The 26,266-nt window shown below is 47.1% G+C and overlaps 1 protein-coding gene across 13 annotated transcripts in view; it reads left to right on the plus strand.

The window, feature by feature from the left end:
- The window catches only part of DLG3 (discs large MAGUK scaffold protein 3), a 52,965-nt gene extending 26,987 nt beyond the window's left edge, over positions 1 to 25,978 (plus strand). For 5 of the 13 annotated variants that reach the window (XM_070603909.1, XM_070603905.1, XM_070603910.1 and 2 more), the window contains 11 exons: positions 913 to 1,027; positions 13,788 to 13,964; positions 14,209 to 14,284; positions 15,093 to 15,192; positions 18,854 to 18,895; positions 20,226 to 20,276; positions 20,800 to 20,901; positions 21,501 to 21,673; positions 22,069 to 22,178; positions 22,521 to 22,612; positions 23,715 to 25,978. In XM_070603909.1, the coding sequence (XP_070460010.1) occupies positions 913 to 1,027; positions 13,788 to 13,964; positions 14,209 to 14,284; positions 15,093 to 15,192; positions 18,854 to 18,895; positions 20,226 to 20,276; positions 20,800 to 20,901; positions 21,501 to 21,673; positions 22,069 to 22,178; positions 22,521 to 22,612; positions 23,715 to 23,821 (1,145 nt within the window). In that variant the 3' untranslated portion in view covers positions 23,822 to 25,978. Of the gene's footprint in view, positions 1 to 912; positions 1,028 to 13,787; positions 13,965 to 14,208; positions 14,285 to 15,092; positions 15,193 to 17,078; positions 17,125 to 18,853; positions 18,896 to 20,225; positions 20,277 to 20,799; positions 20,902 to 21,500; positions 21,674 to 22,068; positions 22,179 to 22,520; positions 22,613 to 23,714 lie in introns of all 13 variants that reach the window. The other 8 variants (XM_070603904.1, XM_070603911.1, XM_070603914.1 and 5 more) reach the window with 3 other exon arrangements.
- Positions 25,979 to 26,266: the final 288 nt, after the last annotated feature.

Genomic DNA, 26,266 nt, shown 5'->3' on the forward strand with positions numbered 1-26,266 from the left:
CATATCATATTTAAATTTAGCAGAAGAATGTCACAGCAACGCAGCCCTATCAAAATCCTTTTATAATAATTGTATGGCTAGAGTTAATTTTCCTGTGTCAGATTTTCTTAAATTGCCCATAAACCTGTAGTCGCCTTTCCAGAGTGATAAGGCTGATTCGGGCTGTTGTGGTGCTATCGGTGGGCCACAAAGCTGGGCATGGACTTATGACCCCACTGACTAGATTTTGGAGGAGAGAGGTGTCAGCAGACTTCTAGGTTTGGGAGAATGTATGTTTTAATGTTTGTTACTCAAGCCAAACACCATTTGTTAAAAGGGAGCTAACTCAGGAGAGCTTTGTGATCTCATCTGATTGTGAGGTTGATTTGTTTTTACCTTTGTACTGGGTTCCAATCTCCGCCCTCAAAAAGAAAAGTCATTTAGAAATGTCTTCCTTGCCTAACAATGATATAATGGCCTCAGGTCCTTTCCAGCCGCTCCACCCTGCGTCTCAGGGCCATCTGTTCTCTGCAATCCACTTTTGGGGAAAGTCTCCTTTCCCATCTGCTCTCCTTGGGCCTTAGTGCCTGCTCTAAAGATTTATGAAGGCTGCCCTAGAACCTCTTTCCAGTTGTTATTTTTTTTAAGGATCAGTGCGATTTCAAGGCAGATGAAAGCTTTTTCTGTTTGATATGTTCAAATGTTGCTCCTTTTCCAGGTGTGTTCTTTCCTTCTCTTAGTCTGGAGGTGGAGAGAAGTCTGTCTTTCTGTGCTTGGAGGAGGGACTCTGCTTATCAAAGCAAAGATTGACTGGGCTGGGTCTGGCTGTTTTGAAGCCAAGTCTCTTCCTGGCTCTTTGGCCACTGGCATGCAGGCTCGGTGCAGCCTCTTGGGTTCATTTTTTTCCTGTCCTCTCCTTTGTCTCCCTGACAGAGTACAGTCGCTTTGAATCGAAGATACATGACTTGCGAGAGCAAATGATGAACAGCAGCATGAGCTCTGGATCTGGGTCCCTCCGAACAAGCGAGAAGAGGTCCCTGTATGTCAGGTAAGTCACACTTCTGAGCACCAGGCCTTGTGCTGCGTGAGGGGAGCTCTGTGCCAACCCAGCCCTTTTTGTTTAACTAGTAGGGTAGGGAGGGAGTGTGTACTCCCAGTACTAAAGCAACACTTGGCACTGTATGCTCAGGTTGTGTACTTTATGGTCAGTATCTCCTCCCTTTTGTGAGCTGACTTCTATATTTTTGCTCATGAATGACTCAGTGCAGGAAAATTTCAGTTTGCTCTAATTGTAAAAGACTGTTGGGTGATTGTTGCTAGTCAGCATTCAAATAGCACTCGAATGTTCAAAGTACTTTACTTGCAATCTGTGATTTGAGGGGAAAACTTGGCATCCCCCTTTCTACATATGCATACTAGACGTCAGGATTTGTATCAGAGCATTTCAACTCTCACTGTGTTCTGGTACAGGGTCTCTCAAGAGACCAAAGAACTGACAGGTCGCTGCTGCATTCTGTTTGTTTGTTTTTTTAAGTTGTGTTTCCTTGCCCCTTGCTGCACTGGTTTGCTGTTTCTGAATCATGGGACATGGGATGGAATGGTGTACATTCCCCAGGAAGGGTGGGTGGAGGGAACAGATATATAACATTGGGTGTATTGCTGCTGAAAGCTATTCTGAGATACTGTCCAAGGTTGAGGTTCTGACCCTTGAGGCACATTATAATACTTTGTCAGGTCAAAGTACAAACCTCTTGGGGAGTTGGACTGCTAAATGAACACTGACTCCTTGTAGAATTAGGGATAGTTTCCTTCTTCCTGCCTGGGCTTCTTGGCAAAACTCCAGCAGTTTGGTGTAAGTATTGTATCTCTTCAAGGTTAAAATCCTTAGAGAAAGAGGTGGTGGGGATTATACCCCGCTAAGCCAGAGGTAGCTCCCTGTGTGTTTAGTGCTTAGGTGTGGGGTTGTATCAAACTCTTGGGTTGAATTTTTTCTAGTGGCCTCTGATACCTGCTAGGGGCTCAGGATGGGAGGCTACATTTGCTAGTTGCCTGGCTACACAACTGCTCTGTCCTTGGGGTTTGAGATGACATAGCCAACGGATGTAAATGCTAATTGCACTTCTCCTCATTGGTGCTTGATTTTCTTTTCCTCAGTTGGTAGCCCCTGATGCAGGGAGTGGAGCCCAGGGAACCCAGCTTTGAGCCTGAAGCCCACTAGAACCCTTCATGATTCTTTTGTAAAGTGAACCCTCAGCTCGACACCTTGTGTGTTGAGAGCAGTTTTTCTTCGCATTTCCTGTGCTCACCTCCTGCTGTGAAGGGAGGAGAGCGGGAGGAAGGCTGGACTAGTCACTGGTGATCTTTTCAGTCTTCTGTTTTCTTTCAGGAGGCCCTCGCTCTGGGTCTGCAGCCTAGACACTGGGGCACTGACGGGGGGAATCCGAAATGTGCTGTCGCCACCCGCATAAGGGTAATACTTATGTGACTTGGTCAGGATTGTTCCGTTCCCGTGCTTCTAGCCCCCGCAGATGTGGCACTCCAGTGTGCGTGGGAAGCTGCTCTTTAGGCAAGACAGCTTCTTCGGAGAGCTTTATTTTTAGATTTCCCCTCTCTGCCTATCCTCTGCTTGAGCTCTCCCTGCCTGGGCAAGGGGAGTGGGGCATTAGCTCCCGACTTGGAGGACCTGGAGCACTCTTCTCTGGCTGGGGCAAAGGGTACATTCTGCCTAACTCTGGGGAGGAGGTTGGGCCCACACTCTGTTTCTAGTGAATCAGTTTATATAATCTGCCCTTAACCTTATCTAGATCACATCTGTATCTTCTGAGGAAAGTAAATATGGGTTAGAATAGTGAATGTTTGTGCTCACTAGACTTAATCAAGGGAAATAATGTTTTATGGCTAAAGCAGCGAGCTGAGGTCCATTGCTAAGCTAACTGCTCTACTGGAGCCTGGAGCCGCTCCATTCCCTTTGGTGCTTGTTTTTGGCCTTTCACTCTACACTTGGTTCCTTTTCTTCAGCATGTAAACATATTCAAGTTTCTTCCATTTATTAAAAAGAAGAGAAAAAAAATTCCCTTGATACCAGTAGTCCCTTATTGTTTTGTCTCTCTTCTTCAGCTCACCACATTTGCCAAATTATATGCCAGGAAACACAAGTTCCTCAAGATGTTAACAAGTATTGTGTGAAAAATCATTGGTTCAGTAAGTTGGGCAAATGCAGGATTAAACACAAGAAAATAGGGTTCTTCACCGTGATTAGTTCCCAGGGGGTACTCTACTAGGCAGTGGTTCCCCAAAAGGTAGAAGCATGGGAGCCTTATTTGGAGAACCCATCCTAACATCCAGGTTGGGAAATGTTAGAGTCGTCTGTACTTGCTGCTGCTGTTTCTTCAAATCGCCTCTCTCTCAGTAGGGAAGGAAGTGTGCACCTGCCTGTCAGCACAGGGCTGGGGTTCCAGGCACCTCCGCAGGGCTCCAAGGAGCAGAAGCCCAAGGCTCTGGCAGGGATCAGCGGTGACCTCTTAGTCCTCAAATTCAGTGACTGGTTCACTGATTCTCTGCCATTGGTCTGACCTCTTCACCACCTTTCTTTCCACGAATTACTTGCTTTCTTCTTTAAAGGCTCTCTTCCTACCTTGCTGACCATTCCTCAATATCTTTCGTTAACTCTGTTCCCTAAATGTCAATGTCATTTATTTTCACAGCTTCACATCCTGTCGTGTAAATGACATCTCTGATCTCTTTACTGAACTCCAGACCTGCACATCAACTACCTGCTGGACATGCGCATGAAGCTGCCCTCCCAGTGCCTCAGACAAGCAGTGTGTTCAAAATGGACCTCCCCACACCTACTCCTCCTCACTTTCCTTATCTAAGTTAATTGCATCACCCTATCATGTGGAAAAGGGATTAGATTTGTTCTGTCACCCAAGGCAGATGTCAACTCAACGTAAGGAAGGAAGAGCTAATGATTAAAAATGTCTGAAAATGGAATGGACTGCTTCCGGAGATAGTCAGTTTGATCTTTTGTCACCGGAGGTGTTAGAGAAGAGGCAAGGCAGCCGTTTGCTCAGGTGTTGCAGAGGGGCTTGAAGCTAAAGCAGCGGTCTGGACGCGATCTGCTCAGAAGTTCCCACTAGTTCCCCCGTGTCTTCAGGATAAAGGGGAACAAACACTTAGGGAACACCTGTTATGCGTTAGGACCTTGTTATCCTCTTTGCCTTGCTTTTAAAATCCTTTTAATAATGCTACGAAGTGGACATTATTATTCTCACTTTGTAGGTGAAAAAACTGAGACTCCAGTTAGACAGCTAAGTAGTTCCAAAACTGGAATCTGAACCCGGTTGTCTGACTATAGAGCATGGTTCTCTCAGCATCTCCCACACTTGCTGATAGGAATCAGTTGGTGTGCTGGCAAAAATACAGCTTCCCAGGCTCCTCTTCTATCGATTTGGATTCACTAGGTTTGGGGAAATGTATGTTTTTAACAAGCCATCAGTTAGAATGCTCAGGAGTGACCACCTGAACATTACACTTACTTGAGCTCCTACTGTGTGGAAAGCAGGAAAGCACAGGGCTAAGAATTTGGGTATGGTTCCACGGGGGCAGATTCAAGGAAGCAGCAGATGTGTTTCCTGCCCTTCAGCAGCTTGCCATCTATGCAGAAGATACTGAGCAGCAGGTGGTTAAAGTGAAGAAACCCTTTTCAGTGAGGGTTTCCCTTCAAATTCTTTTCACTGTTGTTTCCCCTTCTGACATGTTCCTCCTCCCTTCCCTTCCCCTGGGTCTCTATCCTCTGGTGTGCATGGGGTTGCAAAGCTCTTTTGAAGCAAACAGTACCTCTTACAGCTGCACTAAGGCTCTAGCAGGTGAAGCCCTAGGGAGCTGCAGCTGTACTAACCACAGGGGAGACGGGATTTGTGGAGCAGGGAGCAGGAGGAAGAAGGAAAGGTAGCAGTGTTTGGAAAATGAAACTTGGTTTTAAAGTCACTAGTGACTTAATGGAAAGGCCTTCCCCATCCTTCACTGTACTAGAATCATCTCTTAAGTAGTATAGGCAGGATGAGCAGCACCCCTCTCTCTGCCCAGTGTAGGGCCTTTGCTCTGCTGGTGAATTTGCCTTCCACTCTGGAAATGTCCACAGAAATCTGCCTCTCTTGAGCTTCTTGCTTGGGGTCGGGGTGGCTATGTGTTTAACTCAGACCATTCTGATGTGAAGGTCGTACAAAGACACAGGGTAGGTTAGAGTTCTAGGGACCTCTGAGTTTATACTCATATTTTATTTTATCTATTTATTGAATGAATGAACGAAAGAGCTTGTCCTCCAAAGGTTGCCAAGAGGCTCGATAGTATATTTGTAGAAAAAGCTTTTAAAAGTCTGTTCCAGCTAGCCTGGCTGCGTCCTTTGCAGCCACAGGACAACATCAGGCATTTGGGGAGTCCTGGCCTCCCAGCTGGCCATCTGCCATCCCACTCTAGTAAGGAGATCATATTGGGGCATCTGTAGTCTTGATTCAAGAAACAAGGTCAGAAATATGGTCTTGGTCATCAAAGAAGACTGGAGAATCCTCCTTCTTGTCAACAAGCAGACATTAATTGTGCGGCTACCCTGTGCTCGGCCCAGGGTGGTGCTTGGGGGAGCCCGGCTTTGTCTGCTTATTAATGAGTTTCAATAGTAGATTAAGATGCCAATGAGGAAATATTGGAAGGCTTTACTATCTGAAAGAATTTGGAGGTGACGATAATGTGCATCTTCAAAAGCAACAATTTATGTAGTGTTCCGCACTACCAGAGGGTAGGGCAGAGTTTCCTGTATCAGCGATTCTGGAACTGCCCGTTGCTAGATCATATACCCCAAACACCAGTCCTGGGCCTGTGCTCATAATCCCCTCAGCCGATCCAACAGGTGCTGTGAACCCTGAACATTCACACATTGGGGGGCGATTGGTCCTCGAATGCCCCTCTAACTTCGTAATTGCCCTCTACGGCTCAAGACTTTCAGATAGACTGACGAGGATGGTGCCCTTCCCTGCTCTCCCTGTTCCCTTCTTCAGGGAGGCCAGGGAGGCCAGCTGCACTCGCTTCTCTTGTGATGCCCCGTCTTGTGTCTACCTGAGTACTGAAGTTGGGCTTTTAGGTTGCTCTTCAGAAGCTACCGGAAATCGTAACTCTCACACTAAGGTCAAGGGCAAATGAGCAACTGCTGCTTTATAGCTCTCTGTGCATGCTTTATAGGGACTAGGCAAGGGAGGGGCTACTTAATTTTCAAATAATACAAGCCCTTTCTCTGGTACTTTCTGTCTTAGGCACCTGGGGCTGTTATAACAACATACCACAGACTGGGGGGCTTAAACAACAGACATTTATTTCTCACAGTTCTGGAGGCTGGGAAGTCCAAGATCTAGGTGCTGGCAGATTCAAGTTCTGCTGAGGGCTCCCTTCCTGGCTTGTAGATGGCCACCTTCTAGCTGTGTCCTCACGTGGCCTTTCCTGAGTACGTGCAAGGAGGGAGAGAGCGCTCTCCTGTCTCTTCCTCTTCTCACAAGGGCACCAATCTCATGAGGAGTGCCCCTCCCTCATGACCTCATCTAAACCTAATTACCTCACAAAAGCCCCACCTTCAAATGCCATCACACTGGATTAGGGCTTCAACATAAGAATTTTGGGCAACCACAAACATTCAGTCAAAACACTGACCAAAGGAAGAAAGTGATGTCTTAGACCCCAACTGGTGTGGGAGGGAAATACAGTGGCAGAATGCTCTGAGGAATAGTAACTGGGAGGCTGTTTTGTGCCCCCGCCCCAGCCTGGTCTCATCCGCCATTCACAAGCAGCAGACGTGGCCTCTGTCCTCAAAGGGCTTCCCCTTTGGTGATATAATAGGAAAGATTAAAAACCTACAAGAGTTAAATAGCAATAAATAGAATATATAAAGAAAGGTCACTGCTAAATACATAGTGTGAATTTGGAAGAAGGAAATTTGGAGTGGGCAGAATCACAGAGGAGGGGTGGGACTCGGCTTAGTCCTCAGAGGAGCCGCTGAGGGTGCAAGGGGCCAGGCAGAGCCTCCCCAGCCAGACAGATGGCTGGAGCCACAGGCAGAGAGGTGGACACCGTTGAGTGAGTGCAATGGACACAGCCACTTGCCTTTGAGGCTGTAGTGCTCATGTTTACTTTGCTTTGAGAAACCTGCCTGACCAGTTTCCTCGGTAGTTGCCATTTTCTTTGCATTCCTGTTCATTAAGACACTGGGTGGCTGTGCCAGATGCTTATGATTTCTCTGGATCTTTCAGAACCAAACCTCACAATTTAGGATCTGAACCGCAGAGACTTTGGCCTGGTAATCTGTTTACTTTGAGCTGATTATATTACTGCTGATTATATATCCCATCCGGCAGTGAGGTCCCAACTGAAAGGAAGATTAGACAAAGTCCCCCAGAGCATGTGTATCCTCCCTGTGGACAGGCGCATGCAGCTCTTCCGGGATACTATTGGCAAGGTCACCACTTAAACAACATATCTGTCAAGACCTTTGGCAACGCTGTCTCGTTACGCTGAAGCTTAGCTTGGGAACTCTAACCTGCAGGCCCTTGGAACTGAGCATCTGCTTTTTGTGCTGGTGTGTCACCTCTTTCCCTTTGTTTTTACATGCCACATTTTCCCTGGGCCACACTCTTTACCCTGCTCTTGAGATGAGTCAGTGTTTTTCTGGCCTGGCCACAATGTTTGAGAAGTTGCAGGAAGACCCAGGATCTGGCTCTCCCTTGCCTCACAGAGGTGTGTGGCTGTAACCAAGGAGGAACGTATTTGGGGTTGGAGAATAATCTTTTATGTGGACCACTCACTGTGATCTTAGGCTGCGGATGGTAATATTTCCATAAGCTTTGTTCTCTCCTGACACAGTGTTTCCCTCTGACCTGACCAGTCCTTAACTTGGAGGCCTCCATGAAATTTTTATCTAGACCCAGAAAGAATAAGGGATTTCTGTGGCTTCTAGTCTCCCAACACACTGTCTTGTCAATAATCTCGAACACATGGGGTGGGACTGAGGGACAGAGTGGTTAATTATGGTCTTTCTTCAGGTGTCTGGAGACAAATAGGCGTTGCTTTCTTTTTTCCTGCTCATTCATTTCTTGAGTAAGAGGTAGAAGAGGTTGGTTTCTGTGTCATCTGGTCCGTGCCCAGGTAGGATTTCAGTTCCAGGACAGTAGTTGGGTCTGATTTTAAAAGGGCGGTGTGTTATCTGCCTTGCCTTGCTCTAATGCTCACCCTAAGGATGAAAAGGGGCGGGCAGCAGGCTATATCCGTATTGTGGAGAAAGGCACTCTCTCACCCTCTTGCCAGGTCTACCTGAGACATTTGTAACAAGGTGCCAATCCCTGTTACTGCCTTAGGTTTCCAGACTGTTCCTAAGAGACTGTCACTGCTAGATGGGCATAGTTTAGCATGCTTCTTAAAGATCTGAGGTAGATAGATGATATTTTTTCAGAATTTAAGCTCTAATTTACATTTTTTTTTTTATTGCATGAAATATATGTTATTTGAGAGGTGGTTTGACTTTACTGCTCAGGCCTGTTCTCTTTTACTGGGTTACTTTCCATGTGAAAGTTTAGCCTGGTAATTAATGATAAAAAAGCCGAGGCAATGAAGTTGATCACACAAGGCCTACTGAATGAAGGCCAGACTCTTTAGCTGGACTGCAGGCTGTCCCCAGGCAGGCCCTGGCCTGCGCTCTCCTGAGCGCCCTGCGGTGCGGGCAAACGCGGGTGCTGCTGACCTCAGCACACACCCTGCACTCCTTGCCTCCAAGAATTTGCTCACACTGTTCCCTCTAGCCAGAAGGGCCTCTCCATATCCCTGTCTTTTGAAATCCTGAACCTCCATTGAGGCCCAGTTCAAAAGTCAATACCTCCTCCCAGCTTCCCCAAGCTACATGCGATCTATGCTCCCTCTGCTTTTAGCCTTGGTTTGTCCTGCCTTTGTGCCTCTCGCTACAACACACTCTGTCAGATGGCACGCTCCACAAGGCCAGGACTTATTTTGCTTCTGTGTCTCCTGTCTATTGAACACACTGTCCCACATAGAGTAGACTCAGTAAGTGTTCACATAATGGAAGAAAGGTATTTTCTAGACATAGCCAAGTGGAGAGTTAGCTTTTTTTTTTTTAATGTGACTGTGACTTAGACCTCATGAAATTTTTCTGAGATGTAATAGCCCTGGTCTGAGAGTCGCTCACAATGCAACTCTAGACAAGGCCTTGTGTGTCTCTGGGCCTGGTTTTCATCATCTATGAGGAAGTTTTCTAGCTCTTAGTCAACCAAAATTTCAGCAGGAGAAGAGACAGTGGATTTAGAGAAAATCCATATCATGGATTTGGAAAACAAATCAAAACCATGATAATAGAAGGAGTGTTGAAGGAATTGGGAATGTTCGGCCTGGTAGCGAAGACCTAGGAAAGACTCAGACTCATTAAATGCTAGAGCTGGAAAGAAACTTGGAGAATATCGAAGGAATTTTCTTTAATAGGAAGTGGGATGAAATGACCTCTGAGACTCCAATGTTCTGCAAAGCTGTTCTCCTATTTGCACTTCTGATTGATAGAAAAGGAAATTTTTGTTAATCATCTTTAACATTCTCAACTGAGAATGACATAGTTCAGAATTTCATATCCAGATATTATGCTGCTATGTCTTTAACAGAATCATAGTTTAAAAAAAGCATTGTCTGTTCTGTTGTTCAGTATTCCTCATTCACAAATTCATCAAAATCCAGATAGACTTCGGTGCCCCTTTTTATTGGGAAATTGCCTTTTTTGCCTTGTTTGCCAGGGGACGTAGAGCCAAACATGTTCCTCATCAGAAGTAAATGATGCAAGCCAGGTGCTTGATACATCGATTCCCCACTTTCTTTTTTTTTTTTAAGTGCTTAGAAGAGTCCCTAGTCATATTAAATGCTCATAAATATTTGCTTAATTAATGAATATCCTTAGGAAAAGAATATTGTATCATCACTAAAAATACTAGTTTTGAAGAATAGTCAATGATATGGGAAATAGTAATGGTATAATTTCAAGTGACAACTAAGGTTGCAAAATTGTACATACACACCATGTTTCCAACTTAGTGAAATTTGGGAAAAAACTTCCCAAACTTGACCTTCGACAAGCGCAGTAAGAAGCTGGACTACATATGGTAAAGTTGATGTAAACATGTCTTCTGGGTGTCAGAAATCTAATTATTGGTCATTTTCTAAACATCTGAGGTTTAAATAAAACTGATATGCCAGTTTATTTCCAAGATGAATTTCAGATACCTTACAATGTTAAAACATATATAACACGAGCTAAGTAAAAGGTCGAATTGAAAAAAACTCGTATTTTTGGGTCTGTGTGTTTATTACACAATATTATACAATACCACAGCAATATGAAAATGGTTTTTCCTAAGTTATATTAAATGTGAGTTTTCTTTTTTTAGACTTATATTTTTCAAATATTCTATAGAGCATAATTTAATTTTTAATGAAATCTGCATATGAATAGTTTAAAATCTCAAATATTACAATGGCATATGCAAAAAATATTAATCCCTTGCCTATTCTCCCCTTTTCTTGCTCCACAAAAGCACCTGCTTTCAAATATTTTAGCTGTAGCAAAAAGAAATAGTTAATCTAAATAGCCCTCTATGTGTTAAATAATGGAGCGACAAAATAATAAGGACATAGAAACACAGTCAAATAAAAAATTAGGCATGCATTTCCACCAGGAAAGAAACAAAATAAAAAGTTTATAGAAAAGGAAGGGTAGGGGCCGGCCCTGAGGCCGAGTGGTTGAGTTCGTGCGCTTTGCTGCGGCGGCCCTGGATGTTGCTGGTCTGGATCCTAGGCACGGACATGGCACCGCTCGTCAGGCCACACTGAAGTGGCATCCCACATGGCACAACTAGAAGGACCCACAACTAAAAATACACAACTATGTACCTGGGAGCTTTGGGAGAAAAAAGGAAAAATAAAATCTTAAAACAAAAAAAAGAAAAGAAAAGGAAGGGTAGTCATCTATGGACACCGTTTACATAATAGTGTAAAATTAAATTTTGTTTAGCCAAAAAATGTGATATAACTGAAATGGGAGGACAGGGGAGAAAGGATGGTGAGTGCTATAGAAAACCAATATATAATGTCTAAAATGTAAAAGGAAAAAAAAAGGCAATAAATATTAAGAAGCAGCAGTTATTTAGAAATGTGTTAGAAAAGAAAAAGAAACAGATAAAATATTTGAAAGCAGTTTCTTTTTAAGCTGACTTACAGTTTTTGAAAGTTGTAAAAGGAACACATGCCTTTGGTTAAAAAGCAAACCAGACGGCGCCGTGACCACCAGCATTCTTGTTGACACGGATCTGCGCTTGTTTTGTTTTTACTTAGCTCATGTTCTATGTGTTTTAACATTGTAAGGTATCTGAAATTCATCTTGGAAATAAACTGGCATATCAGTTTTATTTAAATCTCAGATATTTAAAAAATGACCAATAATTAGATTCCTGACATCCAGAAGACGTGTTTACATCAACTTTACCATATGTAGTCCAGCTTCTGACTGCGCTTGCCGAAGGCCAAGTGTGGTTCTGGAAGGTGCTAAAATACATATTGGATTGTCCCTGTTGTGTTTCAAGCTTGTAACCAGTAAACTCTCCCTTCTAATCTTCTGCAATCTCATCCTAATCTCTAATTAATTTTAACATCTTCCTTCCTTCCCTCCCCAAACTAATTTGTGCTTAATCCATGTTCTGTTCTTTTCCTTACTACGTTTGTTTTAATCTTTGAAGCCCATAATGACATTTAGTGTTTCTCATTGTCACTTAGAATAAAGTCTTCACCAAGCATGTCTTCGTAGGAACATCTGACAGAATGCCTTCCTTGCTTTAGGAAACTCAGTTTCGAATGCAGTGCAAATGCGTTTAGATCTGATTCTGTCACATAGAGCCTGGAAAGAACCTCTGGAGGGCAGAGCACCTCTTTCATCTGCTGGCCTCAGCCCCTCTCCTTACTGTTTTGAGTATGTAAATTGAGGGAGATAAAGGGCTTTTTGTCAGAGTTTGGATATTTTCATTTTCAAATAATCTGAAACCGATTTCTTAAGGATTCTGTTTCAAGAAATTTAAAAAGTAGATGGGTATTTCACTCTCTATAGTTTTACCAGGTTCTGAGTTTCATTTGGGTCCGCACATGGGGAAATAGCATTTTACTTTGCAGCTTCCAGCTGAACCAAAGACCACTGTGTTGCAGATGGAAGTCGAGGTCTTGGAACGAGTTCTGGGAAGTCTGCTGGGCTGTGTGTGCCAAGGGGTTACCAGAGAGTATGGAGAAGGCAAGGCAGAGCCTAGATTGCAAGTAGGAAAATACAAACTTCTCACTGAAATCACCCATTTGTGGTGACTCCATAAGAGGAGAGATCCAGTGGATGAGAAAAGTAGACACTGTGATGCAGGTGAGTTTTTTCCCTGAGCAGGGAACTCTGGTGTGAAGTACCAGCTTCACCAGAGCCGAAGTCAGCACTGGATCCTGAAAGATTGAGCTTGTAGCTTTGGTTTAAATTTGCCTTTGACATGCACTCCCCCGCCATTATCCCGTTACATACATACGAGGTTGGATTAATGTTCCTCAGGCTCTTTTTTTTTTCTTTTTTTTTTTAAAGATTTTATTTTTTCCTTTTTCTCCCCAAAGCCCCCGGTACATAGTTGTGTATTCTTCGTTGTGGGTTCTTCTAGTTGTGGCATGTGGGACGCTGCCTCAGCGTGGTCTGATGAGCAGTGCCATGTCCGCGCCCAGGATTCGAACCAACGAAACACTGGGCCGCCTGCAGCGGAGCGCGCGAACTTAACCACTCGGCCACGGGGCCAGCCCCATTCCTCAGGCTCTTTTGATGTGTTGCTTCCCTACTCTCAATATTCAGGAGCCACTGGATCAGATCTACTCGAGGCCTTCCAAAATTTGCCCCAGACCTTTATTTCCAACCTCATTTCCTATGACTCCCAGCTGCAACCAAACTGGTGTCCTTCTTTTTCTCAAACCTGGATGGTATAGTTCCCTCCCCACCTTCCCTCACCTTCCCCTTTATGTCTTTACTCTGCAAGTCTTGTCAGAGGACCGGGGTTCTGTCCCAGGTTAGTTAGGTGTGTGACCTAGGTCAAATTATTCTTCTTCCCTGAGCCTTCGTTTCCCCCTATACGAGAGAGAGACTGAACTAGGAAACTTCTTCATAGGTTCCTTTCAGCTTTACCGTTGTGTGGGTCAGCATCAGCCTCAGCTTTTTCCTTGGCTACCCCAGGACACAGGGCCCTTTTCTCTTTTGTGTTTCTGTAGCATTTACCATTCATTGTTTGGGATCATAGTTAACATTTTTATGTCTTGTCTTCAACTAGGTTTTGAAGATATGTTTGTAAACTGAGAAGGCCCATTGGTAGAGCTGACTTGTTTCCCTGCAATGTTGGGGGAGGGAGAGGACTACTGAGCGTGTTCCACTTTGGACTTCCACCTTGTGTCCAAAAGCTGGGAGGAGATGGCACGTGTGAAAGATTTTCCCTTATGCCCCTTGTTTGGAGAATGGGATGTTTCTTTGAGAGGGGGGCACATATTTACAATGTTGGGGCTGAAAGAACGATGCAGTCTTCCAGAGAATTCCGTCTGGTCTGCTGTGAGGCCTGTGGTTCTGTGCTGACTCTTTGGGTTGACCTTCCTCCACCATCCTTTCAGAGTGCCAGTCTCTTGGTGTTTAGGGTTGGGATGGTCACTTCATCTTTCACTGTGCATTTCAGGGCCCTGTTTGATTATGACCGGACTCGGGACAGCTGCTTGCCAAGCCAGGGGCTCAGCTTCTCCTATGGTGACATTCTGCATGTCATTAATGCCTCTGATGATGAATGGTGGCAGGCAAGACTGGTGACCCCACATGGAGAAAGCGAGCAAATTGGTGTGATCCCCAGTAAGAAGAGGTGAGTTGTCATGACCACGAGAGAGGCCTTCCTTGCCCTGTCCTTGGTCCTGGTTTCTTTTTCCCCGTTATACTCTAAGTTGCTGAGAGCAGCAGATGTGCTTTATTACTCCTTTTTGGTAGAGAGCTGGGGCTCAGGACGTGGTTATGACTCAGTGAGCCAAAAAGTGGCTGCTGTGCCTGCTGCATCCCACTGCTGAGACCACACACAGGCAGTAACAGGACCTCTTTCTGACTCCAAACAGGGTGGAAAAGAAAGAAAGAGCTCGATTGAAAACCGTGAAGTTCCATGCCAGGACAGGGATGATTGAGTCGAACAGGGTAAGTAGGGAAGGAAGTCAGCCAGTATGTGAAGAGGAGTAAGAAGCTTGGAGTCTGTCTGGTGGCTAAGCGAACTGGGAAGCACAAAAGAATATCTCTTTTTCAGGGGGCTGGCTCTGTCCTATCAGAATACTGACTGCTTTTCAGAAAGCAGGGAGAGGGCACTCAGACTCTCTGGCCAGTCTGTACTCTTCCCCGCTGGGTAACTGGCTCTTGAGATGTGTTGGAGTTGGACTGTCTGGAAGGCTGACTTGCTTGGAGCACGTGAAACCACTTGTGGGTGTCTCCCTGGCTGCAGACTCTGTCGGAGCTGAGGGACCCTGAACAGAACCTGGCCTCATCGTCCAGCGAGGAAGCCCAGCCCCAGAGCTCCGACCGCCCTTTAGACCGAATGAGGCATGAGGGCTCTCTCCCTTCACCTCTCTTCTTCTGTGAGCTTCGCAGGCCAAAGAACTTCCTAGTGGTAGAGGAAAGAGAGACATAGAGTGGATGACTCTGTGTGTATCAGTGGCACCTTAGGGCATGTGTCCGGGAGGCTACAGTGACCTTTGTCCTTTAGGAAGTACCAGTGAGTGCTGTGAGTCTGGATTAGGTAGAAACCTCTACCATCCCTACAACATTTTCCTGTAAACATAATTTTCCTCTTACATCAACTTTCATTTAATCTCATAGACTCCATTTGTGAGAGATGGTCTTTTATTTAGCTCACCATTGTCTCCATTTTAGTTTTTCTTGCATGCTTTAAAACCCATTGTTCTGTTTTTTTTTTTCTTCTGTCCTTCCCCTCCATCTTCATGTTCTTCCACAGTCGATCAAAACGAAACGTAAAAAGAGTTTCCGCCTCTCTCGAAAGTTTCCATTTTACAAGAGCAAAGAAAACATGGCCCAGGAGAGCAGCATACAGGAACGTAAGTAGCAGCAGGGTACAGAGAGCAGACCGCCCACAGTCCCGCCCTCTCGTCCTCATTTGCACCTCCCCTTATGAGAAGACTGGGAAATGGGAAAGTGTGTGTGTGCACGTGCGCACATGCGCGTGTGCACGTGTGTGTGTGAGTGTGGGTGCATACCTACCTGCTTATTTGCAGAGTCAGGGTAGAAACTGGTCTGCACAGGGAGACATTGGGTCTTTTTTGGTCCAGCTCCTCGCTCTGAAAGAATGTTGGAGGCTCTGAAGTGGAACTGGTTCCAGGGCTGGCCTACCAGGAAATCCCTGGCACTGGCAGTGAGAGTGCCAGGCTGAGCTCTGCTGTGGCGGTGATGAGTTCTCAGCCACAGTGTCAGGTTAAGAAAAATGGTTTTCAAGAGACCCAGGTCTAGGGACTCAGCGTTGCTCTCCTGGCTTCTTCCTCTTGTGTTTTCTTTCCCTTAACTTCACTCATCTATGTCAAGAGAAGAGCCTTTTTTCCCTGGGCACCTGGAGTCGGGCCTGCTTCTTGAATTACACGCATATGCATATGCACCCAAGATGTCTACACAGCTTTAGCAGACTCGCTGTCATCCCAGAGTGATTACAGAGCTAGCTTTCAAAATGAAATCCTTACTGCTTAAAGGAATTGACACAGAAGGGACATTATTCAACTCTGTCCAAATAAAGATTTGTTGAGAAACACAAAGCTGGTTTGGTAGAAAAGGCCATAAAGCTGAGCTAAGTGAACTTTTAAGAACCAGTTTAATCCTAAGAAATATTCTCATTCTACCATATGCCTTAGAACTTAACTGTTCTGACCCTAACCTTAAATACCAGGTCAGGCTGGTGAACTATATGTCATGTGGCTCATGGTGAATTGAAACCTCTCCTCTTCTGCCTCACAAGGAGGACTCTTGGGGTCTTGAGCTGTTGGGGCTGGTAGGAGACTGACTAGTTCTGATAAGAAATGTCCTTTTTCTAGGCCAGCCTGATGCATGGTCATGGTATGCATAGGTCATTGATGTCTGGGGTGGTAGCTAATACGTCCCAGAGTGCCCTCATCCAGATGGAGGTTATGACTCACAGTCCTGGGTAGCTCAGTAAGAAGCACTAGGTGTAGTTGGTTCTGCTCATGAGCAGTAGGAGATGGTCTGAGACAGAGGCCTGGGTGAGGTCATCACAGTTTACCAGATGAGTCCCAGGACCTCTGCGCCGAGCCCAGCCTGGGGAGGGTTCACTGGTGGGTGGCCCAGCTGAGGCGGGGGGTTGTCCATTAGATAAGAGTTGAAACTGCCTACTGCTTATTCTCCAGAAGCTGAGCTTATCCCCTGTGGTCTACATAATTCAGGTCAGCTTTGAAGGCCATACCTCAGACTGAATGAAGCCTTCCCTGAAGGGTTTGGATAGTGTGAGTCAGTACAGGGTGACAGCTCCGTGGGATGGTAATTCTGCCTGCCTGCCACACGTAGATGTTTGCTCTTTCATGCAGCCTCAGATAGAAATGGTGATTTCAGGGCAAAGCAGAGACCTGGGCTATACAACTACATACTTAGTCAAAGCAGGTGCTCCAAGCCTTGGAAAGTTACCTGTCCTGTCCTGTCAGCCTGTAGGCTGTAGGCCACCTCAGAAAGGTAGTCCACTCCGAGGCCCTCTGGCACCAAATTGGGCAGCATGACGTCCAGGTGTCTTATTTGACCTGAGACGTTTTTTCTGTAGCACAGTTCTTAACCTCACTGTAGTCAGATGTCTTCGTAGTATTTCATACTTCTGTCACTAATGCTCACCTGGCTCTGTATTCTTCCTTCCCCTGTCTTTTTTCTCTACTTTCTCTCTTATCCCCAATTCTTTCCCTCCCTCCCTCTTTGTCCTTGCTGTCTGTGAAATCAGGACTTCCCTGGGTTAAGTGACGATTATTATGGAGCAAAGAACCTGAGTAAGTCAAACTTACACACCATTAACTGTATTTATGGCATGAGTGGAGATGCTGGGGTTGGGGGTGTAGGGGATGTGGGTGAGGGCAAAGGGTGAGGGGAGGGCAGTGTTTGTGATGATACTACAGCAGGAGGAAGTACAAGTGTCTCTGAGTGTCACACTTTTGCTCTGGATCCCTGGTACCCTAATAAAAGCCTATCATTCATGTCTGTGTTTTCCTTTTGTACCTTGAAGTGGTGGGGAGCCATGTTGGCATCCCACCTTAGAAGGGAGGTGGGCAAGGGATACTTCTCCAGGAATGACCACTCACCTCATCTCTAGCCTGTTGTTGAGGTGAGGGGTGCCTGCTGGTTGGATTCCTCTCCCAGTGACACAGTACTAAAGAACTGGGCTTAAGAATGAACTGTTTCAGTCTCTCTAACTAGGGGCAAGAGTCCTGTGAAGTCCTTTACCAAACATGCATCTGGGATGTCCCAGCAGGTCTGGGGCCTCAGCAAACAGCCGAGGGCCAGCTTTCCATACAGCATCTCCAAGGGGCTGAGCTGGTGGGGGCCTCAGCAGGATTTATGGACCATATATATCTAGTACTTTAGCTCAGGAAAACTCTGACTGACCTCTCCTCTCTGGAAAATAATCCTAGAGTGGAAAACGAAGGGACCTAGATGACAGGGCCTTAGCGTCCCTGCTGTGCACAGAGGTGCACACACAGGCAGCTGGCTGTGCTGGGTGAGGTCTGTCAGCATACACTCTCCTTCAATAAGTAATAAAGGCGTGAAGGTAAAGGATCTTCCTCAGGGGATTGCTTAGGACCTAGCCATGGGTGGCGACTCAGCCAGTCCTTCCAGGGGGCCACAGCATATCATGGTCTGGAACAGTGTCATCTTGGCTGAAATGAGCAGTGTCTCTTTCCATAATTTGTTGTGTCCATGTTTCATCTTCATTTGGCTGTCGTCTTGGGAGTGGTGGGCTTTGTTTGGGCCAAACTGTGCCTTGTGCCTCCTGTGAGTGTGGCTGCTCTGCCCACACTTAGATGGGGGCAGGTCCCAATGGTCTGAGACAGGAGGGCTGTCTTGTCCTCCAAGTGTTCTTTGTTTGTTGTCTCTGTGTTTTGACATGTCTGTCTTCTGGTGGATGGAAGAGCACCCCCCCCCCCCAACTACCACCACTGAGGCCAGGCCCTCCTTCTAGATAGTGGTGGCAGGAGGGCTGTTGGTCCCACCGAATGGTCAAAACATCGTTCCTTGGTGACTGCTCAACCTGCCCAGTGCTTAGCCTCTTGGTTCTGGAGCACCACACAAGTCTGTACTCTGGAGACTCTATCTGGGGAGGAAATTCAAGAGCAGCCTGGTCCCTGGCCTTCTCTTTGCTACTGTCATTGCCTTTCCTTTCCTATTGTGAGCCTTGGAGATGCATTTTGAGATAGGATTTGGAAACCACCCAAGTCAGTTCTTTTGGTTCAGATGAAGAGGATGCTGCCAAAGAATGGAAGGCTTGTAGTGTATAGGGAGGGACTTGGCAGACCAACAGGGCTCTGGGAACAAGTACGAGGTGGCCAGGGGCTCAGGATTGGAGCTGTGCCTCCCAGTTAGTAGCCTGGATGTGGCAGACCTCCTGTGGCCTGACTTGGTTGGCAGCTCAGTGTCTCGCTCCTGGAGCATTTGAGTTTTGTGCTGCGTGTGACCTCTCAGTGGTGTGTTCTGAATCAGAGTCTCTTTCTTGTTGGCTTGCAGAGGGAGTGACATCCAACACCAGTGACAGCGAAAGCAGTTCCAGTAAGTGTATGTCATTCTCCCCCATGTCATGTAGCTTCACTGTGTGTCCCAGCCATCCTCATTCCAGCATTACACAGCTGCCATTTCTGTTCAGAGGCTAGTGCTTCTTTTAGCCATGTACACTTTGAGATCCTGGAAATGCTGTGGCCATTTTTTGCTTATGGGATGGGGTTTAGGCCATGGATTACAGGAGAGTATAAGTCCTGCAGTTCTGGCCAGGCCCTGACTTAAAAGCATCCCTGGGGCCCTGGGAAGGGTGAGCTGCCAATGAGTACATTTCTGCCATGGGCATTATGTGCCATAGGTGCTTCCAGTTTGACAGATTTGCTCAGAGATCAAAAGAAAGATGGCTCCTGTGGATATTGTCCTGAATTGCCCTTCCAGGTCACTAGGACCTCCTGGTTTAAGGCTTGGTGTCCTTGCCTTTTAGCTGGATTAAATGATCAGGTAACTGCTGTGTTTTCCTTCAGAGATCCTATCGCTGGCTCAGAGAAGCCACACTTCAAACTCCCTGAACTTTGGGAGCACTGGCCTCTCAGGAGTTGTGGCTGGAGGCCTTGTAAAACCTGCCCAGGAGTCTTAGGCTCAGAGGAGGTCTGCGAGCAGGCATCCTGGGGCTTGATGCAAATATTGCTGCCTTCCCTGGCACTTCTGCCAGCCACTCTGGGACCTCCAGGCACCAAGCACCAAGTGGCTTGGCAACTGTTTTAGGAAAAGGTCATCATTGCCAGGATATATGGAACTCTACCCTGAGGAGAAAGCAGGGCTCAGCATTGCTCTTAAAGGGCACTAGGGATCTTAGCCCAGCCTTGTGCCACTTTTCTGGGTGCTTCTTCCAGTGAAGGGGGAATAGGTAGACCCTTAAAAGGGCGAAGTTGGGCTGCAGCTTTGGGGACCTGCATGAGTGCCCTGACTCCCCTGCCTGCAGACAAGGGGCCATGGCAGTGTGTCTCTACCAGTTAAAGCTTCCCTGTGATTCTTAAACAGAGCAAGAGAGCAACTAAGCACAGTTGACCGTTACCTACAAGAGCAAGTCCTGAGAAATTGAGATGGTTTTTGGTGGAGGCTTCACAGCTTCTGGGTCATGTCTCTTTGCTCAGCTATATTTTGCTGAACGAGAGGACTCCTGACTCCTGTCTCAGGGACGGCAAAGGACTTCCTGTGCTTTCTTGTCAGTGGGAAGCAGACGGGCCCACAGGGCAAGTGTTAGGAAGCACCACTGACAAGGCTGTTTTCTGGCAGAGGTGGGGGTGAGGTGAATGTTCTAGGGAGATGAGGACATAGGCAGGCAGATTATAAACTGCTAACATGTCTTCCTTTTTTGTTGCAGAAGGACAAGAGGATGCTATTTTGTCATATGAGCCAGTGACACGGCAAGAAAGTAAGCCCCTTTCTGAGTCTTGCCTTCAGGCTAGCCTCGTGATCATGGGGCCTCCTTCTCTTCTGCTGCTTCCTAGTGTTTTAGAGAAGGGGAGGCCACCCTGTGTGCACGCCTCACCACACCTTTACTTGCTTCTGGGATGCCTTCCAAAGGATAGGACAGATTTACAAGGATGGCAAAGGTCGATTTCAGTGGGTGTGGCCGCTACTAAAAGAGAGGTCCTGGTCCCTCCCTTCGGTGGCTGCTCTGAAAAAACCTTGCTCAGCTGTTGGTGCCCTTGCAGAGATGTCTCCTGAATCTGTTGGAAGGAGAGACGCTTCTGACTTCAGTCTTGCCTTGGACTTAGATGTTCTCAAATTAAAGGCTCTTTGATGTCTTTGTAGTTAGGAGCCCGAGAATGGCCGCAGACGCTCGGCCTTGTCTGAGTGGCAGCTCCAGAGCCTTGGTGTTCTAGGCAGACTTGGAGGTAGAACAGGCCGTTCAGTGGGGGGCCTCACTCACTATCTCTCTGCTCTCTCTCCAGTTCACTATGCAAGGCCTGTGATCATCCTGGGCCCAATGAAGGACAGAGTCAACGATGACCTGATCTCAGAGTTCCCACATAAGTTTGGATCCTGTGTGCCACGTAAGAGCCCAGGAAAGCTTTGGGAGTGAAGTGTTTCTGCCCTGGGAATTGTTGCTCTGATGTTTTATGGAAAGGATCTGGGGCCAGATTCTAGGCTTCTGTGGGAACAGGGTACATCTCACACCCTGGAAGAGATTAGGCAGCAAGAGATTACCCCCAAGCTGATGGGGTTGGGAGGACTAAGACATCAGGCTGGCCTGCTTGCTCCCTTGGAGAGAAGTTTGAGTGGTGATGGTCGGGAATGACTGGATGAATAGCGGGGCCCAGCCCAAGTGGTGTTGGCATGCCCACTGGACGGCATCCTCTGCCAGGTTTGCTGGCTCCTCTGCCACGTTTGGCAGCCTCTGCCAGGCCTTGGCCCAGGAACCTCCACCTTTCTGGTCCAGTTTAAGCTAAAGCAAATAGCCTTCTGTGTGTGAGACCTGGCAGTTAGAAGAGAAGTAGGCAAGACAAACTTCTTCCCAGCTACTTTTTTCCCCACTCATCTGAAAAATATTGGAATGGCCCTGGGACCCAGGTGAGAGAGGAGCAAGTCAGCTCTTTTGACCTGGGGCAGGTCATTGTCCTGGAGCCACAGAGCATTTCCTTTCTTCTTTCAGATACTACCCGGCCTCGACGTGATAATGAGGTGGATGGACAAGACTACCACTTTGTGGTGTCCCGAGAACAAATGGAGAAGGACATTCAGGACAACAAGTTCATCGAGGCTGGCCAGTTCAACGACAATCTCTATGGGACCAGCATCCAGTCAGTGCGAGCAGTGGCTGAGAGGGTAAGGAGAGAGGAGATGGCCCTGCTAGATGACCCTCACAGGGAACACAGAAATGCTCCTGCCGAAGTTCCGCTTGGATCCTCATCCTTCTAGCATGGGGCCTACAAATGGCACTGCTGACCAAGCTGTGCCCACTCTGCATGTTTCCAGCCCCTGGATGGAGGTGTCTGTCACCCCAGAGCATCACCCACCTGAATAGGGACCCCTCTGGAGACGTGGCTTCTTCTGGGTAGTAGGAGCAAAATGTGGAGCCTGGGTCCCTCAGGGGTAGAATCTTCTAGGCCTCTCGGGGTGGCCCTGGGTCCCCCCTAGGTGGATGTTTGGCTTGCCACTGGGTGTGCTTGGGGCTAGGTAGCAGGGACTGCGTGGGCTGATGCAAGTCTTTGCTTTTTCAGGGCAAGCACTGCATCTTAGATGTTTCTGGCAACGCTATCAAGAGGCTGCAGCAAGCACAACTGTACCCCATTGCCATTTTCATCAAGCCCAAGTCCATTGAAGCACTTATGTAAGTATTTTCTGGGACTCAGACACCCCCAGCTAGGAGATGGCCCTGGAAAAGAAATAAAAAATAAAGTCATTTGTTGGGTAGGGTTGAGACTCAATGGAAGCTCAAAGGAAAGTCTGCAGCCCAGCTCTGGGCACCAAGGGCTCCTCCTGATTTGAGTGCCCATGTGTGTATTCCCAGTTGGGCTTTTACACCTGGAAGGTTTGAGAAAGACGTTGAGCCATGGGCCACTGGTGCTCTCAGAGGGCAGCTGAGAGGATTTTCAGGGAGCCTGGAATAATCCTTTGTTAATCAAAACATAGAAGCTAGCTTGGTACTATTTTTCTTCTGTGTCTTTGGCAGGGAAATGAACCGACGGCAGACATACGAACAAGCAAATAAGATCTATGACAAAGCCATGAAACTGGAGCAGGAGTTTGGAGAGTATTTCACAGGTAAGACTCCCTGCTGCCCGGCCAAGGGTGATGGGGGCCCACCAGACACCTAGTCTGTCAGCGTCTCCGGGAGCCTTAGACACCTTGCACTGAGCTTCTGGATGCTCTTGAGCTCAAGCCTTTCCAAAGTGCTCAAGTTCCCTCCAGCCAGAGCAGTTTAGCCAGTTTATAGTATCAACCACCGTCACCAAACGCTGCCTTAGATCGTTATGTTCGTTTTGTCTTCATGTCCCTATTGGACTGTAGGCTCCCTCGATGACTTTGTTCCCCCCCCCAACTCCGCCCGCAGGCCAGTACTTGACCTTGCATGTTTTAGGTGCTGAATAAACGTTTGTTGATGATGATGGTTCCTTAGTGTGGTGTTCAGGTTGTCTGTCAGCATGTGTGTGCGTGTGTGTGCACGTGTGTGTGTGTCATTTATATGGTCACCTACTTTAGAATGTCAGTTCCTGGAAGGTTGGGACGGTTTCTATGTAATATGTTGCTTACCTTTCAAAGTCCAGTGACATATATGTGTAGATCGATGCTGAGTTAGGTGCTACTAGGTTAACGGGAAAGGATTCATAACTGTACCTCGCACCTTGGGTTTTGGAGCTCCCTTTACGATTAGCATCCCTGTCCTCGTTTGCTGGGCTGACCTCTGACATAGAACACATATGACGGCCCCAGGAGCACTGCCTCTTGCCAGAAATTATGACTTTCAGCTCTTTCTCTGGATAAGCAGGATTTTCCAAATCTTCCAGTAAGGCTGCTTTAGAGTTACCAGCTGCTGGCCTCATGGCGGCCAAGAGCGACATGAGCTGCAAGGTCTGGCATCTGATGGGTGCTTAATAAACATTTTTTGAACAACACATTTTCCTATCCATTGCTGCTTAGTCTCACTATCTCAGCAAATCGACTTCAAGCCCTGGGCTTGAACTGGAGTGCCTGCCAGTTTCCCTTGCTGCCCTAGGCTCACAGACAGCCGACTAGGGAAAGCTAACCCTCCCTGCGGGCATCTTGCGCCGGGATGAGCTGTAGGATTGTTGGGACAGGCCGGATTGCCGGGGTGTGGGGGGTGCTGTGGACCACAGTAATAATTCTGTTTTCCTCTTCACTTTAGCCATTGTACAGGGTGACTCACTGGAAGAGATTTATAACAAAATCAAACAAATCATTGAGGACCAGTCTGGGCACTACATTTGGGTCCCATCCCCTGAAAAACTCTGAAGAATCCCCTCCAACCATTCTCTTGTGAACAGAAGAAATCAAGTCCCTCTTCCCTCCTCCCTCTTCATTCCTGTCCCCATGGGGAGAACAAATGACTACTGTTCTTGTCCCCTTTTTTAGCTATGTCAAAAAAAATTGAGTTTTCTAGTCCTGTTCTGTTTTTTTAAATTTTTGTTTCGTTTTAGTTTATTTTTGGGATGATGCCATCTCACTCATCATGTGACTGTGCCCATTCCTGCATGGACCTTTCCCAAGCGCTAGCACAGGTGCAAATCCATCAGAGTCATTGTTTTCATAAAAACCAAGCAGACGCGAAGAGAAGAGAGGAGGACTGATGGAAAGACAGACTCTGGACAGCTGCACGGCTTGTGAAGTGAGCTCAATGCACCACGTGATGAGATGCTCCTGGGCATTTCTACCTATCTGTACTGCAGTCATGCAGCTCTGAACGGTGCAACGTAATGGCAACAGAAAGTATCTTATTTATATATAGATATATATATGTAATTTATATAAAATATATAGAAATTATTATATATATATATTATACACTCTCATATAATATATATATATTCACACACATTTGGACTAGAAAATCTATGGAGACTTCATCAATGGTACTGTGTTATTAGAGAAATGCTTTAATTTTCATATTCCAATCAGATGGCATCTTCTATCCCAACTGGTTGAGGAGGAATTGGAAATGGTAGTAAGTGCTGTACCACGGGCACTCGCATTTGGTCATTCTCTTGAGAGCTGGGGGATCTCTAGGAGGGGGTCAGCCAGCGGCCTGCGAGAAAGGGCTTTTGCCTGGGGATGAGAAGGTTCGAGACTTGACCCTAAAGCAGCTGCTGCCCTGGAGGTGCAGTCAGTCCTGTGCGGAAAGAGAGAGAATGGCTAATGATGCTCCATATTAAATTGCCTATTGTTTTATGCCACCTGATGTGTCTGCATGAGAGGTTTCCTTTTTGTTCATTTTTAAGCTGTTGTTAAACCAAAACCATGTTGTGCTACTGTGTCAGCCTTTTCATTATTCCAAGTTTTGCTTTTACTATTTAAGTGAATGCGTAGAATCCAATTGGACAGTGTTCTGAAGGCTTGTGACGTTCTGGAGGAGCCGGGCCTGGTGCTAGAGTAGGTGCCCAGGCTCGGCCGTCCAGTCAGCGGAAGGGGCAATGGGGCTGGTGAGAGCCGTGAGCAGGAGCTGGGGCTCTGCATTGCAGTGTCCCTTTACTCACCTGCCAGGGACATGCTGGGCGGAGCTGAGGCCCTTCGTGGGGCCCACCGACAGGGACAGGGAGTCACTTGCCTTCCAGTTCTGTGCTAGGCGGTGGGACAGCACTGGGCTTGGCCAGCCACGTAATGAGAAGTTTGATTTGGGTTTTTTTTGCTGCCGCTTCATCTGCCCTACCCCAGCCCCTCACCAACAGCTGGGAGCTTACTGTTTCTTCAAGGAAAAAGTAGACTTTAATGCTGTCAATTTGAGCTGTAGAGTGAAGATTCACTTACTGGAGAGATGTGAAACCTTGTTGCTTTTTCCCAGAGTCAGATGGCAGTAATTGTGGTCAAGGGAGTTTTTCTCTGACCACAGATGCAGGCGGCAGGGATGGCTCGGGCCCCACCCCACCTCACCCCACCCCACCGTGCTCCTTTGAAGCCACTCTGCCTCCCTCGCCTCCATGCTGGAGCCATGACCCAGGGGAGGAGAGCAGGCATGTGCTTGGCCCTAAGGTTGAGTCAGTAGTTTCCTAGCCCCCGCGTTACGACCAGTGCCAACGATGCCACGTTGAAGATGCTTTGAGCCCTACCAGCCAAATTTAGGAACGTGTTACCAGTTCTCCGACCAGTATGAGGCTGACTGTCAAGCGTGGGGCCCAGATGGAGGGTAAAGAAAGGGCAGCAGCTTTCCATGGGCCGCACGCTGGGGGAAGGCAAGGAGGGGCAAAGTGATGGCCGACTGTGACTCTGGCGAGGAGGGGCGAGCAGGGAGTGCTGATTTCTCTGATGTTAGTAAGTGACGTGGTCCGAACGCTGCTCAACCCCCTCCCCCTCCCAGGGAAGAAAAGCAAAGACTCAAAGTAAGCATGACACTAGTTGGTTTACCAGTGTTCCTTCCAAGGAGACATATATTTTTTAATAAATGATAGTTGCAATGAACTGTGGCTCAGAGACCTTCTTGAAGTAGTTGAGAAGGGAGGGTGGGGGCACAGCACTGGGAAAAATGTTGCAAACCTTTGTTTGGGGGCCAAAAGGCTCTCTACTGAGTGACCGTCAGCTGACCGAGTCAGGCATTCCTCTGGATGGTTCTAGACCCCTGTGGTCCTAACAGGTCCTTTGTGAAAGTTAGATGCTCAGTCTTCCAGCCCAGCCGCCAAACACTTCCTCAGATAGCACCGACCAGGTCGGGGCGGTAGGGGATGGCCACATCCTTGGTGGCGAAATGCT

This window comes from Equus przewalskii, chromosome X (assembly GCF_037783145.1).
Source record: "Equus przewalskii isolate Varuska chromosome X, EquPr2, whole genome shotgun sequence".
Classification (NCBI taxonomy): Eukaryota; Metazoa; Chordata; class Mammalia; order Perissodactyla; family Equidae; genus Equus; species Equus przewalskii.